Genomic DNA, 16346 nt, shown 5'->3' on the forward strand with positions numbered 1-16346 from the left:
AGAACGCAGGACAGAGCCTTAGTCCTCTTGGTTGAGAAAGACGAAATCAGTCAAGGAATACAGAAAAAAGGTGGAAATAGCTTGTTATCAGCATAAAGAGAGAATAAGGAAAGCTGAAACTATCTAAGGAGAAAGAATCTGTGGCTGGCAAACTTAGCACAATGAAGAACTTTGTTATTTATATAGGCAACAAATGCAAACGTATTTCATTTTCAGATGGAGATGGTGAAACTGTAAATAACAATGAAGAAAGTATGAAATTTTTCAATATAAGTTTCTGTTCTCTATTTGGAAAAAAAAATGGCGAAGAGTTTGATGAAGTACATTATTTCTTGCTACTCATCAATATCTTCTCAGGGATAAATATTTCTAAATTGTCAGGCTTGCAGAGTTTGTATTCAAGAGTCATAAACCAGATAACTGGCTACTGATGTTCATTTAAAATAAAACTTAAAATAGCAGAGAAGTTACAGAAGATGGGAAAAATCCTAATCCAACTTTCAGAAAAGACTATTTGCACAGTTAGCCTGCAATAAATCTCAAGAAAAATAATAGAAAAAACGATATACAGGTCCATAATTTCCTGCCCTAATACCGTGGACCCAAAGAATAAGTTATCATTTTCTTTTGATGAAGCTAAAGCATGCTAAAAATCCCTTTCAGACCCCCGATGTTGTGATACTGGAGTCTATTAATTAAGAATATAATTAGTTGAAAATTCTGAGCAGCAGCACAAATTATGCTAACTTTCCTATGAATTTTTAGAAAGTCCTTTGTCTTTCTTTTCTTTACAGCAACTATTTTTTGCTCTTCCCAGGTTTCACACGAAAATTCTGGGAAAAAGGCCCTCTATACTGGCATTTCACTGGAGCCACTTACCTGCCACAGTTGGCTGCTTTGATACCTGTTTGTTTCCAGGCACCGTATTTAACATTATTTATTTTTTACTGTTCTTTGCCTTTCACAGGAGCAATTAAAAACTCTTCCTTGAATTAGGAAGATACATTCCTTGTTTCTCCTTCTGTGCTGTCAACTAATATCACAAAGCTTGGTGAAATTTAATTACAGCTAAAACTTCAAATAGGCAGCAACTGATCAACGTTTCATAAATTCAAGAGGGGACAAATGGCACAACTGTAGAATTATTGTTTGCTCAGGAAAACAGGTTGAAAATAATTATTATTTGATATTTCTGAGAACTTGCAATCTTCAGTAATCTGCAAACGAAGCTGTCACGGAGAAACCACTATTGAATAGAGATGTTACTGATGGCTAAATTAATTGGTGGTAAAGCTTGTGTAAGTGTGGAGAATGGTTGTCAATAAGAAATATGGCTGCCTTTTTTTGTTTGTTTGTTTAGAGCGAAATGTAATGTTTCATAACACTACTTTAGAACCAAGATGAAGATCAGCAGCTCTAGAAAGAGTATCGGGAAATGCTGGACAAGCTCCTCCTAAACTGACGATGATTAAAGGGTCAAATGTGACCGCTGGCTGATGAAACGCAAGACAATCAGGTAGTGAAGATCTGAGATGCACACAGGTCTGTTTCAAAGAGAAGATGTTGAAAGACTGAGGACACCACAGGAAAACGTACAAAAGCATTTGAAACATGGAGAAATTAATGTGCAGTGAGACTTGAAGAACTCTATTCCATTTCTCAAAAGAAAACTGAGTCTTGACTTGATTCCAGTATCTAATTCACATGGAGAAAAAGCAAATGTACTAAATGGCTCTTTAACTTAGTAGAAAAAAGCACAGCAAGACCTAATGGCTGGCACCTGAAACCAAAGTCAAACTAGAAATGAGCCACTCCTCTTAATTATTTGACAAATTACAAAGGGAAGGAAGCAACGGATTCCCCATCTCTTGAATCCTTCCAGCCAGGGCTGGATGACTTTCTGGAAGACACACTTTAACCAAATGCAAGTAATTAATTTCAGCATAACAACATCTGATCAAAAGTTAAAGACCTTTATATAAAAGTGGAGAATAAGTGAAATAAATATCTTTCCTGGCCTAAACTATACACATTTATGAAAAAAGTTTATAAGTTTTCAAGTGAAAGTGAACATTTTGAAAAATTCTACCAAATCCAAATTTGGATTCTGACAGAAAATGCAAGCTGAAATGTAAATGATCTTTTGGATGCCATGAAAAGGCAAATAAAAATTGTGCTATTGAATTTTGGATTATATCTCTCAGGGAATACCTCCTTACAGGTGCTGAGCTCTAGCACAAATACAGGTTTTACACTTACACTGATGGACTAGATCCCACCTTTACAGATGTTCTGGCTTCATAAAGCTGCTGAGGATGAAACAGAAAATTTTGTTGCCATCAGAAGAAGTAAGAGAAGTGGAAAAACACCCCTTTCTGCTAGGGTGTATTCTGACATGCCTTGGAGGAAGAAGTTAATTTGAGTCCCAGCTTCACAGAACCATGGACTCATGAGATCATAGAATCACTTCGGTTGGAAGAGACCCTCAAGATCATTGAGTCCAGCCATAACCTAACTCTAGCACTAACCCATGTCCCTGAGAACCTGATCTATACATCTCTTAAACACCTCCAGGGATGGTGACTCCATCACACTTGTGCTCCAGCCTCTCACCAGCTCTGTTGCTTTTCTTGTTCTAGTTTTTACCCTTCCAAAGACAAAACTAGTGCAGATTGAACTAATACTAGACTGGCTTTTTAGCAACAACTTAATTATACTTAACACAGTTTCTTTTAGAAAGTGTCAGTCTAAACTGTCACTCTGATACTTGTAGTGAAGTTGCATCTGCCTTTTCGAAACATGAATGTTTTCGTTATTTGTTGTACTCTTAAGTGCTGTAAGGAATCATGGCACAAGCATTTCAACACCACCGTGCAGAAGTCCAGCGAAGCAACACCCCTTCTAGCTGCCATCCATATGGACCGAGATGAAGCACGATCACTGAAGAATAAGTCCCTGAACTCAAGATTCTGCAGTCACACATCAGAGTAAGACTTCAGCCATCACGTAGACAGACATGTACATAGAAAGCACTAAAGAGATAGCGTTAAGTATTATTTGAAGCAATGGTCACAGCACTCTAACCGTTGTCAAACACTTTGTAGGAAATATCTGGCTGTAATAATTTACATTATTTACAATTATCACAATCAAAGCCTCAGGGACTTTGAGACAAGCATACATTAATCAAACTCGTTGACTGTACTCTAAGAAAATGCAATGATAAATACATATGTTTGAGTACAAGAATAATTTTTCATTAAATATTAATAGTTTCTCTAATACCAGTACTGTCTCAAATACATGTAACTATTTTGTAGAATGGTACACAAAGATGAGTGTTTTGTCCTGAAAAATAACAGTATTGAAGACCTAGCTGGTCATAGAAAGCGCCATAAAAATGAATTAAAAAATTGAAATGATTAGAAAATCAAAGTCTCTGAGTGCAGTAACATCTGGTAATTCAAATCAACACTTTCAGATTCACATTTTCACATTTAGTTTTGAGGATCTGGCATTCTGGAAAAGAATCTGCAATATTGCTCAACAGGTCTTTATAGATTTTGTTCTGTAAAGCTTAAGCTACTCAAAACACAACATGTGAGCTCACATCCAGCTAGGTATTATACATGAAATTAAAAGCTGCCTGCAACACCTGAGGCTGAGCAGGAGAATAAAAGCAGAGCGCCTTTGAAGAATCAAGTGTGGAGAAAAAGCCACTTACTTCTGCACTAAGAAGACATTAGTTAAAGCTGGACTTAGTGCAGCGGCTGCCAGAGTTGTGGCTAAGACAGGCTGACGCTTCCAAGTTTCTGTGATAATTTCCAGTGCCCGACAGACGCTGTATGGCAGCAGAAATGGAAGCGCAGGACCAGTGCTTGCAGATTGTGAGGATGCTAACACAGGGCTACGGAGCAACCGGCACGCTGCAGACTCTCGCATTTCCCAATTTGTGCTATTAACGCTACAAATACCTTAAAACAAATTAATACGCAGCTAAACACAGGAGCCCGCTGCCTTGACAAAGTGCCGTGGCGTTTAATCTTTTCTCCATAGTGAAAAGCTTTTATTGACAGAACTACATGCACATGAAGACGTAAAATGCAAAGAGGTTTACAGTAAACACTGATTACTGTAATCTTAATCTCCATGAATGACTGACGAATGCGAAATAACATTTTTAGCGAAATGGGTAAATTGCCTAATCTCCCTTACTGTAAAAAGTGTGTGCTTATAATGTAAGTCTTCTATTGCTGGAGTTATTGGACACCTATGCCCAGTCACAAAATATTAATGTCAGAAAACAGCCCAGAATGGTCTTCAACAAATAGATTAAAGAGTGAAAAATGAGAAGCACTGGTAAACTGGGCTAAAGTGGACGAGCCAGGTATTGTCTCAGTGCTTGATACAGTTTATGGTTGTTTCTGCCTCGTTTGTTGTTAAGGAAAAATGCATAAATGTGTAAGAGTGGTGATTCAGCGTGGTGCAAACAAAGCTAAGGAAAAAAAAAAAAAACGGACAGGAATAAGTTGGTCTGTCCCTAAGGCTGTCACAAGCCTCACTCAACAATTACCACTGCGCACAGACCCTGCGGTGTTGAGGAGCCCATTTAACCTCGCTGGAGATCCTTCCGTTTGAACCCCAGAATCTGCCCAGCATGGGGTGCATCTGCAGCCAGACGAGGCTTTTCTATATATAAAAAAATAAAATAACGCAACTGAACTCTTCAAGCAGCAGGCAGGAGTCACCCGTTAGGCAAAGCCAACAAAAAAACCTGCCACCTCTGCAGTCTGATGGGTAATTCGTGGTTTCCCCAGTATCGACAGAAGCTTCGTCAGAAGGGGCTTTATTGGATGAGCTGGTGCGGGGGGAAAGGCTCGCTGTGCAAAGTGATGCGCTCGCTTTCCTGGATCAGTGCTTTTAAGCAGATCTAACAGTCCAGAATAACTTTACTTAAATTTACTGTAGCCCCGTGGAAGGATTATTGATGCTATTCTATTACTTGGCACAAAGCAGCAGTCTCGAGGGGACTGTTTAGTATCATATTCTTGTCTTGATATTAAATCAAGCTATGCCAAGGACTCAAAACCAGCAGGTAACAAGCTCTTCCCTGTTTTTCAGTGAGCTCTGCAGAATCTCATCTTTCATTTGTTTTGAACTCCAAGTCTCTTATGTGTATACAGAAAAATCTCTAAAAAAAAAGAAAACCTCAAGCCTTGAAGTACACAGTGTGTGTTTAACATGTGCAGGGATGCTTTTGGCTGTGTTTTTACGGAGAGGCTCAACGGATGACAACCCTGCTTCTTGTTGGGACAAGCTCTACTAGCCCCCTCCACCTCCACCAGCTGAAAGGATTCGAAAAGGCAAAGCAAGAAAACCACCACATTCTGAAGCTCTTTGCGAGGTGAAGGACCTGCTTTTGATGCCGGCAGTGCAAAGCTGACTGTCGTACCCGAGTTTGGACAACGGCCACCACCTCCACTCCATACTCCCCCACATATGGACTTAAACCCTACACAGCTCTCCAGCACATCACTGGTGGGGTCTTTTTGGAAGTTAGAGCAAGTATAGCAATAAAAACCTCACGACCTTACGTGAATATTAATTACCATCACCATGGTTTCTTTATTGACATGCAGCGGAGCTTATGGAAGGCTGGACATAGTCCTGGGCAAACCGCTCCAGGTGGTCCTGCTTTGGACCGGAGGTCCCTTCCCACCCCAACCATTCTGTGAAGCCATTTTTTCCTTTCTATTTATTTATCTGTAAAACCCTAAAAGCACAGGCAGTAGCCTTTTAGAAATAATCTTAAGGATCTTTTCTGAATTCAAAGTAAAAAGAGAAAAGTTGTGCTTGGTTGGCCTAAATGGTTTTATGTACCATACAGAGTCAAGCTTGGTGCTTGGTACCATGAAACATAATCCTGAGGACTCCCTCAGGGTACTGTTCAGGGCACCACCAGCATGGGTCATACCTGTCCCCCAAAACTAAGAGTTTGTTTTTCTTCTGCCAGCCTGAGATCACTTTATTCAGCTACATGTATTAATTCTTGCACTTCTTCCCTATTACAGAGACACATATTCAAGTCTAGGCTCTTCCGTGAATAGAGCTTTTCTTGATTACTGTCAACGTTTCATTCCATTGTGTCATCTTGTTTGTCTTTTGATGTTATAATTTCCTTATTTTACAATGTTTTAACTACATTGGCTGCAACTGCTGAAAGAATAGCTAGTGATTTTGGGGGTCAGCTAGAAAGACTTTCAAAGGATTTGATTAGGCAATTCATTCTGCTAATGTTACAATAAGTTCTTTTTATTTGATTATGTAAATGAGTGTTGGTGCATATCCACTTTGGCAAATTACCGCAAAGTTTACTCTTCTCTCCTAAATAAAAAGCTTTCACCGGCAGAAACACGAGCTAAGGAATGTGTCTTATCCAAACACTAAGGTGCTCCCCGTGAGTCACCCCAAAATATTTGTAGTCAGGAAAACTAAGCCTGTGTTTACCTGGCAGAATTTACAATGCCATTCCTGGGGTCATGTCCAGGCCACTACCTTGAAATCAAAGTAATTTAATTCACGAACAGCAACAGAGATGGACACAGATCCATGGATGTGCTTCCTCCCATCCCCACTTTCAGCTGTTCCTCCCAGTGGCTGCTCCATTAGGAGCTTCCCAAAGGGCTTGTGAACCTCCTGCCCCACCACTAGGAGAAACTTTGAAAGGTCTCAGAGACCTTCAGTGAACCACAACCATGGTTTGCGGTGGTGCAGCACAACCTGTCACTAAAACGTCCATCCCGTTGTCTGCATCCAAATACAAGCTGACCTCCAATCTTCTGACCAGGAAGACTCCCAGCCCTACTCCATTTTATCTGACCATCTTTAAGCTACAGAATGCTTTTAATGTCTTCACCTTTCTCCACCCTGCATTTGCTTGTATCTCAGACAGGAAATGGATTCATCTCCTCTGAGACACAGGCGAGGTCTTCTGGTTTGACTCCATTAGCAAGGTGGATTAAGACTGAGCCAGGAGATGACCTGAGGTCTAACAGAGGTCCTTAATGAGGGCTGAAAGTGAAGAGGGTAGGAGATAGAGCTTTTTTAACATAGACTGAAGGCAGAAGACTGACAGAGGGCTCCTCCAGGCCAAGGAGGTGATCGTGCCACAACTGAGGACCTTACTGGTGCAACGGTCCAAAGCTGGAGACCAGAGAGGGCTGTGAGCCAGAGAAAGAGCAGAGGAGAACGTTGATAAGCAGATAAACGACAGAGGGAGAGTGGTGGACTCTTCTCCAGTGAGGAGGAATGCCTTGTTCTTGGAAATATACGGGAAGGGTAACAAGACGGGTAGTGTTGGGCAGACAGACTCAACGGGAGCTCCAGGTCTGTTTGAGCTGGGAGATACGTCTCTCAACACAGCACGGGAGGCTTTTTTGGATTACCTGTACCACACAGGACAACTGCATTACATGGGAAAGTTTTTAGAGGACAATCTCTTTGGTGTGATGATAACCTGTCACGGGAGGACATTAAACTACGGCGTGAGCATGCGACCAAATCCTTGAAATGTGGAGGAAAGGCCAAAAAGGTGGGACCTTCACAGTACCAGACCTCTTGCCAAAAGCACAGAAAATTGATTTATTATGGCTTGCTTTCTCTGTATTGTTGTTCTCACACCCCAACATTTAATTATTAAAGTCTATTCATTCCTTTTTGTAACTGAGTAAGACATGAATGAATTGCGGCAAACATCTTAATTACTTAATAATGCTCTAATCAAAAGCTTCAACAACTCTATCTGGGAATACAAGTTGTTTTTCCATTTTGATGGCCATTTATTTCTCTCTAGTGATTTTTAAGGGAAATGCAAGCAAGAGACTGCAACATCATCTGAAGTAGGCACTGCTCCCAAACAAACTGTAAATCCCAATGTGCAGAATGTCTGATTATTAGACCCTTTTTGGAAAAGCTGGCTCACAAGGTGTGACCAAGTTACTCCTGAACTTACTTCTCAGTGCAAACACAGATAAAAAGATGGGGCTCCAAGCAGAAAAGAGAAGCGAATCTTCCTTCTGCAAAAGGCTTATTTTAAAAAACCTTCCTCTGGTTGCTCTGATTGCTTTCACTGCCAGTCACTGAAATACCAAGGGCAATGCTGCCAGTATTGGAATGTGGGCTATTTCAGTACTGCAGTTCTCAGGAAATGTGAAATAAAATCTCTCACATTAAGTACTAATGCTCCTACATCTAGTAGCACTTCATAAATTTATTGCGGATTACCCTAACACAGGCTTATGCCGTTGCTCGTATAAGCACATTGTAGGAATTATTCACTTGTTCCTCTGCAAATGTCTTACAGTTGTCCATATAAGACATGAATATAAGAAATATAAACAAAAACATATGAGTAAATTGATCGTTCAGCAGTGGTCACATAAGGTTATACTATTCTAAACCGTCCTTATATTACAAAGAACAAAACTGGAAAAAGTTAGCTTCCATTTAAATTACTGTCCAAAGCCTCCCACGAGAACTTCTAAAACATCAGTAATCTTAGTTTAGTGGCATTGTATGTATGCAAGAAACAAAAATAGCCAACTTTTACAACTTTTATTGGCTGAAATCCTACCCCATTTAAACTAATTCTTCTGCCAAAGACTTCAGTTAGCTGGGAGTTCATTGAGTGGGGTATAAACATTATGCCCACTATGACCCATCCCCAATAGAAATGTAAAATTAAGACTTATTCACACCCCTATTAAAGCATCAGTCTGTTTTTTGAATAATACTTAGGATTTCTTTTATAAAATACCTTTTGCATTATTTACACAGGATGAACACAGAGCACAGAGGATTTTCAGTATCAGCAAGAGTACTGTAAATACTGACTGGTTGCTATCACTAAAATGACCTCTATAACTCGTACTCTTGCACAACAGCAACACAGACATCAGAGATTGAAAGTCAATCCTGTTTTAAGGAATTCTGCTACTGAACAGTTTTTTTTCCTCTTAAACTCTGTACTCTCCCCGGAACGAGCAAAAAGTTGGTAAATGAATGTTGAATCTATGAAAATTTTAGTAATATTTTATGTCCCTAAGCACTAAAGAGCGATGTCAATGCTATCGGTACAGAGATGATGATGTGCATGGTTAGACCCCAGAACACAGCAGAAATGCGATTACAGGTCTCTGGTTGTTGTTAGCCCTCGAACAAAGTACTGCTAAATTTTCCAGGCCTTAAAAATACCCTGCAGCAAACCAAATTTCATCTGCAAGGTTAGGTCTCATTAACAACCTTACAAATCCAGGCAGATACGAATCTCTAACTTGTCAAACGAACAACTGCGTCTTGCAGAGCAAGGTCAAACACTGTTTCAGCTTCTAAATTAATATTGTATAGGCTGTGTCTTCCTTTGAACCTGATTTTATATTCTACAGAAATACGCTACCCACAGCTTTTAGGAAATCTGATAATCAAACATGAAAGTTCAGTAACAGCTTTATGTATTTTAGATTACTTTCCTACAGAGATTTGAGATTTTCCTGTTACAGTGACAACTACGTCTACTTGCTAGAATTATTACACATTAACAAAAGTCTCTGTGTATTATTTTATGTGCTCCTTATGATTTATGATTCATGACTCATTAATAAAAGGGTGTAGCTGAATGTTTCCAAACCAACAGAAATCTCACATCAAGATTCTTGGACACTGTGAATAATTTGCTACGTCAACTAGACTTTTGCTGATCAGGATTCAGGAAGGTGTCTTATTTCTCTTAGCTGCACCTTTCATTAATGCACTTCTTTAAAACCTTCTTGCCTACACAAAGTCAGGTATTTATTCAAGGATCTATGATATGTTTCTCAGTTTCATCATCACCGTTATTTTTCTTAAGGTCCTACTTATAGTGTCACCACTTACTTAAAGCCAAAGAGACTAGAAAAATGTAAGCTACAAGTAGACAAGAAAACTTAAATCCCACTCAAAGCAAAAAAAAAAAAAAAAAATTAACAGTGGGCCGTATGAAATAGCAGCAGCTTTCAACCCCATCTTGCTGCAGAAGGGTTAAAATGCATCCAGAACCAAACGCATTTGTAAATAACTATTTCTTTGCTGCAGACAAGCTCATGTACCTGCGGAGACGCGGGGACAATCCGGCAGCATTGACTCCACCGACGTGTCCAGGGGCTCGGAGCTGGACACCCAGTTGCAGCAGTTCTGTGGGAGCAGATGGGAAATTTTTGGGGCAGGCCAAAAACCCAGAGCGAAAAATACACACAGGCTTTGTACGTAAGGGCAGTGATCACACCAAAATACTCAAATGAATTTATACAACCAGTCCCTGTTGGGATGGGAAGGTATGCCATGCTAGCTTATTCACACTAACTGGAGGTGAAATGTCGTAGTTTCATACTAGAAAAATAAAAAGAGTATGACCATAATTCGCGATATTTGTAAATGTGCTTAAATAGCATGTCTTCAAGTGCTATTTTGAGTGCCAGTGGACTAAACCTTGGACCAAACAGTGCCTGAATTATCCACTGCATGTTTTAAGCTTTTCTTAGTCATTAAACAGGTGTTGATAAAAACACTGAGCCCGCTCGCTTGCAAACATTAAGAAATCAGAATTTTCCAGGGTGTTTTGATGGAGTACACTGCGGAAAGAATGGTTGTGAAACCACAAACCAACAGATTATAACTGAATGAAAGCCATCACGATAGCAGATTAATATTCAAATAACTGGAAATACAGCTGAGATGAATTGTGCATGAACATTTAAAAATGCAAATACTGGTCTTCAGGGAATTATGTTCAGGAAGCATTTACATTTACGTTTCATTCCTGAACCTCTGAGCATGATGAATTTACCATGAATTGTTTTAAATGCTTTGCTCCAAATACTATCAGTCCAGGGAACTATATGAATTAAAGTATTAAATAATGTGCTTTTAATAAAATATGCTGAAACTACACCAAAACCACTGAAGATTTAATCATAAAGCAACTACTTTTTAAATATGATTGCCAGCTGGACTAAAAGATCTACACGGCTTCTCTTATCGCAAATCTGAGTTTTCCCTTTCTGAAAACCTGATTAACTTCATTAAGGGAAAAAAAAAACCAACAGCAAAAAACAAACAAGCCAAGAACACACAATTTTTTGGAAAGACCCAATGAATTTTCAGACAGATTTTTAAAAAATCATCCTATCAATCTTGATTGTAAAAATGGATGATTGCTATTCCGGTAAACAAGCATGTATTGTGTATTTGTAGATGCTTGCTGCCCTAGTTGTGCACCATGGAGTCCGTCCTCACTGTGGAAAGATCCTTGACTGGTAGATCAAGTGTCTTATTGTATTTCCTTAATTCATTCTGTCTGGAAGAAGATGTCAGCTGTGTTGCAGTGAGGAGAGAATTTCAAAGGCTTCAGTCCCCACCAATAAAGGGCGAGGAATGGCTTTTGAATAGATTTGTCAAGGCAACCCTACTGTTCTGGGACCAGGGAGAGCAGGAACAACATAAAGGAAGGGTTGCTGTATGAGATTAGAAAGTGAAGTTCACAAAGCATGGCAGATTTTTGTAAGAAACAGTAGATCAATGAAACTATTGAACTCGATGGAAGGAAAAAAAAAAAAAGAAAACAAACACACTACCCAGTAATGTAACTTTTTTAGTAAAAAATGGTTAAAATGGAAGTATTTCACAAAGGCTTTAAGGTTTAAAGTAGTAAAGCATTATACATTTCACAATTTGCATGTATAATTTTAATTAACAGCTGAATGTGAAATTGCAAATGTAAGATGGTAGAAATTATAAAAGAAGTAGAATTTTTATGAAGTATTACATTCATTTGAAATAAGTAAAATTAATATTAACTACTGATAGAACACTACATCAGAGAGCTGGAGATAATACAGAAGATTAGCACACAATTAACCAGCTTTTATATACAATGTGACACTTGCCTGTAAGAAATAAGTATTCTCGAAAGCAGTGTCAAGATATGTAAATGGATGATTTGTTTTATCATTCATCACAGCTCCTAATAAATTCAAAAATCATGACTTCTATAGGTACTAAAAATAGGCCACCAATGATACAGGAGAGATAGCTCCAATGAAGAATTACTTTTTTAACAATTCATTCTTTCAATGACAGCAATTAGCCCTACAGACAGGCAGCGATTAGGTGTATATTTTAATTATTATTCATTTTACCAGTAGCCTTAAACCTGATTAAAGTAAGAGATATCCAGGTGATACGCTAGTCTTAATACCACTCAGCCACACTTCACATATGTAAAATTCTTCTTTCTTATAGGAGATTTTCAATGCTAATGTAAGTTATGACACTCCATCCACTTTTTAGGCCATTAATCATTTAACTTATTCTTTAAGATCTACTTTCTGCAAATGAAATTAAAGGTAATGCACTTGTCTTATTCAGACTAAATGCTTAAAGAAAAATGGAGTTGTCAGATTCAAATTACAGGATTTAAAATTTCAGTTTTACTACATAACATATATTTTAAGGTTTTGATTTCCCATAAAGAAAATGGGAATTTTTCTGACAGAGCCTGTAGGGGTTACCATTCTTTATATTTTTAACATTTAAGTCAGAGCTGTCAGGCTGCATCCCAGGTGATTCTCTATTCCCATCAGTCACGGCCTATAAAACTGTAAGGTTAAGTTAGGAATAGGCCATCTGCACAGAAAGTTTCACTAAATCCACAGGAAAAAGTAAAATCTCACAAAAAGTTCAGGATGTGCCTAGTTCAAATTTGCCACGCGCACCTATTGTTTTAGAGTTCTGCAACGGGAATGTGGAAAACGTGGACATGAGCCTGATCTGCTGAGGAAGAGACTTATAAATGGAAATTTAGTTGGTCCTGCTTTAAAAAAATGTGATTTTACAAGCGGTCAGCAACCCCATACTTAAAGATTAAAAGAATAATGAACGCACAGCAGCATCCTTCACCCAAAGGTAGAACTCGGTGATGCTGGCCATGGACCAACACCAGATCATCTTGGACCAACACACCGTTGGTAGTTGCACAGTGGCAAATACTCTGACTTTTCACCCGAAAACTCCAGAGCACTTCAGAAATAGTAACATCTCATAAAACTGCTGAGAGAAAGGGGCTTTTGCCAGGCATGCAAATCCTCAAACTAAGTCACGAAGAGCCCAAAGGTGCTTCTCCACCTTGGCCAGATGAAGCCAGGAGCCCCAGGTTCACCCAGGACTTTGCTCCAGACGTTGGGCAGCTCACGGGCTGCCTCGGTTTATGTGTCGATACTGCTGTGCAGTGGGAAGAAACACTGGACTCAATTCTTATTATTGTGACTGCTACCTTTGAAGTTCAGAAATGGCTTTAATCTCGGTTATTTTAGGGGCTGGCATGGGCACGCAGTTTCCGTGCTCCTGTAATGTGCTGTCTTTCATACCTTAAAGAAATGGAAGAGGTCAGCAGATAAAGACGTGTTTATAGAGCCACATACAGATGTATATCCCCCAACTCTTTAAAAAAAACCCGGCCTCACCTCTCGCATCCACTCTCGAATAGTTTTCCCAACTTCTTGATGCCACACATTGTGAACAGAGTCTGTCAACGCCACAGCAGTTACCTTATTCTTTACTTCTGCCTCTCGTTGAATCATCTGTTAAAAAATATTGGCTTTAAGTTCTTTCTTTCTATTGACTAGAGTCTGCTTAGTCACAGATAATGATCTTAAATTAAAAAAGAAAGAGCAGTACAAGTTCAATACTTCACTTGTTTTAAAGTTTATACAAATCCTAACGGCTCCAGAAACACAGAAAGACCCAATGTTTTTGATAAAAGAAATAATACTAACTTTTAACTGACTGAACTATTCAGTCCTATTATTTTCCATGTGGCTTGACAATTCTAGGATTAAAGGTATCATAGTGAAAAAATGGAAGATTCCCTGAGGACACCTTTTACAAGCTTCTCCAAGTTCCCATTTCTGTGCTTCAGGGAAGCTGGTACCCGTGGTTCACTGTAAGCTACTCATGACTATCATCTACTAATTTTCAGTAGATTGCTGTAGTTTTTCTGATGTACAATCTTACTTTGACTTGTACTTTTTTTTTTTTTCTTTTTCTATCCAATTTAGCTACCTTGCACTCCCACCATGGTCCCAAAATTCTTTGTGGTCTCTCTTCTACATATGCTTACCCAGCTAACGCTGGAGCCTCTCAACATTTTTAAGGATATTAAAGAGACTCTGTTGTTGCAAATGACAGTATGACTAAATAATATTAGTTCTAAAACCAATTAAATGATTGCTGCAAATAACATGAGCGAACTGACAAAGATGCTGTGGAATTCAGCGCTGCTTTGCAAGATAAAAGGGACTGGGAAAGAATAGTTTGATATCAAAGAGAGACAAAAAGGTTTTAATCTCCTGACACGAGTGACCCTAATTTGTAACACTGGATCAAAGAGAGTATAATGAATTATACTTATAAACCCAGCATTTCACAACTAGTGTCTTTATCGCTGTGCATGCTGCACTAAAGTTAAGGGGTTTTTTCAGCTTCATTTTTGTACAAATGGCAACACGTACAACATTTCTAAAATCAGGCATTCTTTGTTCATGCTCTAGTAACTGTTTATCCATGTACAGGCTGCACCTCTGAAAACATGCTCTAAAGGAGACTTCTACAATGGGGATGTGAATTGTATTTTCCACCAGAAACTCCAAAATAAACACCTCGATCCAGATTTTTGATACCAAACTAGCATTTATCCATACTTTATCTAAACTATCTCCGAGTTTCTTCAAAATATCACAGATACAAATGCTTTTGACCAAGCACTCTTACTACCAGTTCTACGTAACTGCGGTATGATATTCTGAATTTTCACATCTTACCTTGTTTGTTTGTTTATTTACATCACACACATTTTTAAATCAGTGCAATTGAACTAATACTCTAAGGGAAAAATATTCACCACTATTGGCCAGGTAGTGCCAATGCAGAGCTCCCCGTTCCAGACAAAATCAGGTGTCTACCTTCCCTAGTCCTCTCTCTTTGGTAATGTCAGAATTACACGACTCAAGAATTCAGTTGAGCTTAGGACATCTTGGGCAAGTGTGTATGAAAAACCTCTCAGGCATAATCTTTCTTCATGTTTTTTTTTTTTCATAATTTATCCTCCTGTGGGGCACTGTAAATATCTAGAATTTCTGGAAGATGCGACATAATAGGAATGTGCCTGGGGAACAAAATCACACATTTAGGATAAAATAGCATCTATTGTAGGAGGGTGAGCTTCTTTCAGCTCTAGCACGATACTGATGTTTTCAGCCAAACATCTGACACTCAGCATTGTTAATACAAAGATGGAAAAACTCCCTCCATTATAAAACTGTATGTAAGAATACTGAATGCCCCAGGATGACCTTCGGGCCAAACCACTGATGATTCTGCTAAACTGGGGATGAAACCCCTGAGCTCTAGATGAAGGTGGAGCCTCAAAACAAAGGTCTTTATCGATGCTATAATCCCCCTCCCCAAGCCCATGTAGACATGTCAAGCACCGATAAATGCTTTGTCTCTCAAAGGGCTGAGTCACTCACACCTTCGACCAGCCTGGTTCAGGAGAATCTGGACTCATTACAAATATCTAATCTGCAATATTCTCTTCTCCTCTCTTCTTCTGGTTCCATTCTACTCTACTCTACTCTACTCTACTCTACTCTACTCTAGCTATGCTATGCTACGCTATGCTACACTACTCTACTTTACTCAGAATCACAGAATCACAGAATGTGAGGGATTGGAAGGGACCTCGAAAGCTCATCCAGTCCAATCCCCCCGCCACAGCAGGAACACCCAGATGAGGTTACACAGGAAGGTGTCCAGGCGGGTTGGAATGTCTGCAGAGAAGGAGACTCCACAACCTCCCTGGGCAGCCTGGTCCAGGCTCTGTCACCCTGACTGAGAAGAAGTTTCTTCTCATATTTAAGTGGAACCTCCTGTGTTCCAGTTTGCACCCATTGCCCCTTGTCCTGTCATTGGTTGTCACTGAGAAGAGCCTGGCTCCATCCTCGTGACACTCACCCTTTACATATTGACAACCATGAATGAGGTTACCCCTCAGTCTCCTCTTCTCCAAGCTCAAGAGCCCCAGCTCCTCAGCCTTTCCTCACACGGGAGATGCTCCACTCCCTTCAGCATCTTCGTGGCTCTGCGCTGGACTCTCTCCAGCAGTTCCCTGTCCTTCTGGAACTGAGGGGCCCAGAACTGGACACAATATTCCAGATGAGGTCTCACCAGGGCAGAGTAGAGGGGCAGGAGAACCTCTC

General features: G+C 39.5%; 1 protein-coding gene across 8 annotated transcripts in view; it reads right to left on the minus strand.

Moving 5' to 3' along the window:
- Positions 1-16346, minus strand: part of ARB2A (ARB2 cotranscriptional regulator A) — a 265885-nt gene that overhangs the window by 63485 nt on the left and 186054 nt on the right. For all 8 annotated transcript variants that reach the window (XR_010607838.1, XM_065656369.1, XM_065656370.1 and 5 more), the window contains 2 exons: positions 13554-13670; positions 10143-10227 (listed from right to left, as the gene is read on the minus strand). Coding sequence is in view for 7 of the 8 variants with exons in the window: in XM_065656369.1 (XP_065512441.1) it covers positions 10143-10227; positions 13554-13670 (202 nt within the window). In the remaining variant the exon portion in view is untranslated. The remainder of the gene's footprint in view (positions 1-10142; positions 10228-13553; positions 13671-16346) is intronic.

Source organism: Caloenas nicobarica, chromosome Z, assembly GCF_036013445.1.
Source record: "Caloenas nicobarica isolate bCalNic1 chromosome Z, bCalNic1.hap1, whole genome shotgun sequence".
In the NCBI taxonomy this organism is placed as follows: domain Eukaryota; kingdom Metazoa; phylum Chordata; class Aves; order Columbiformes; family Columbidae; genus Caloenas; species Caloenas nicobarica.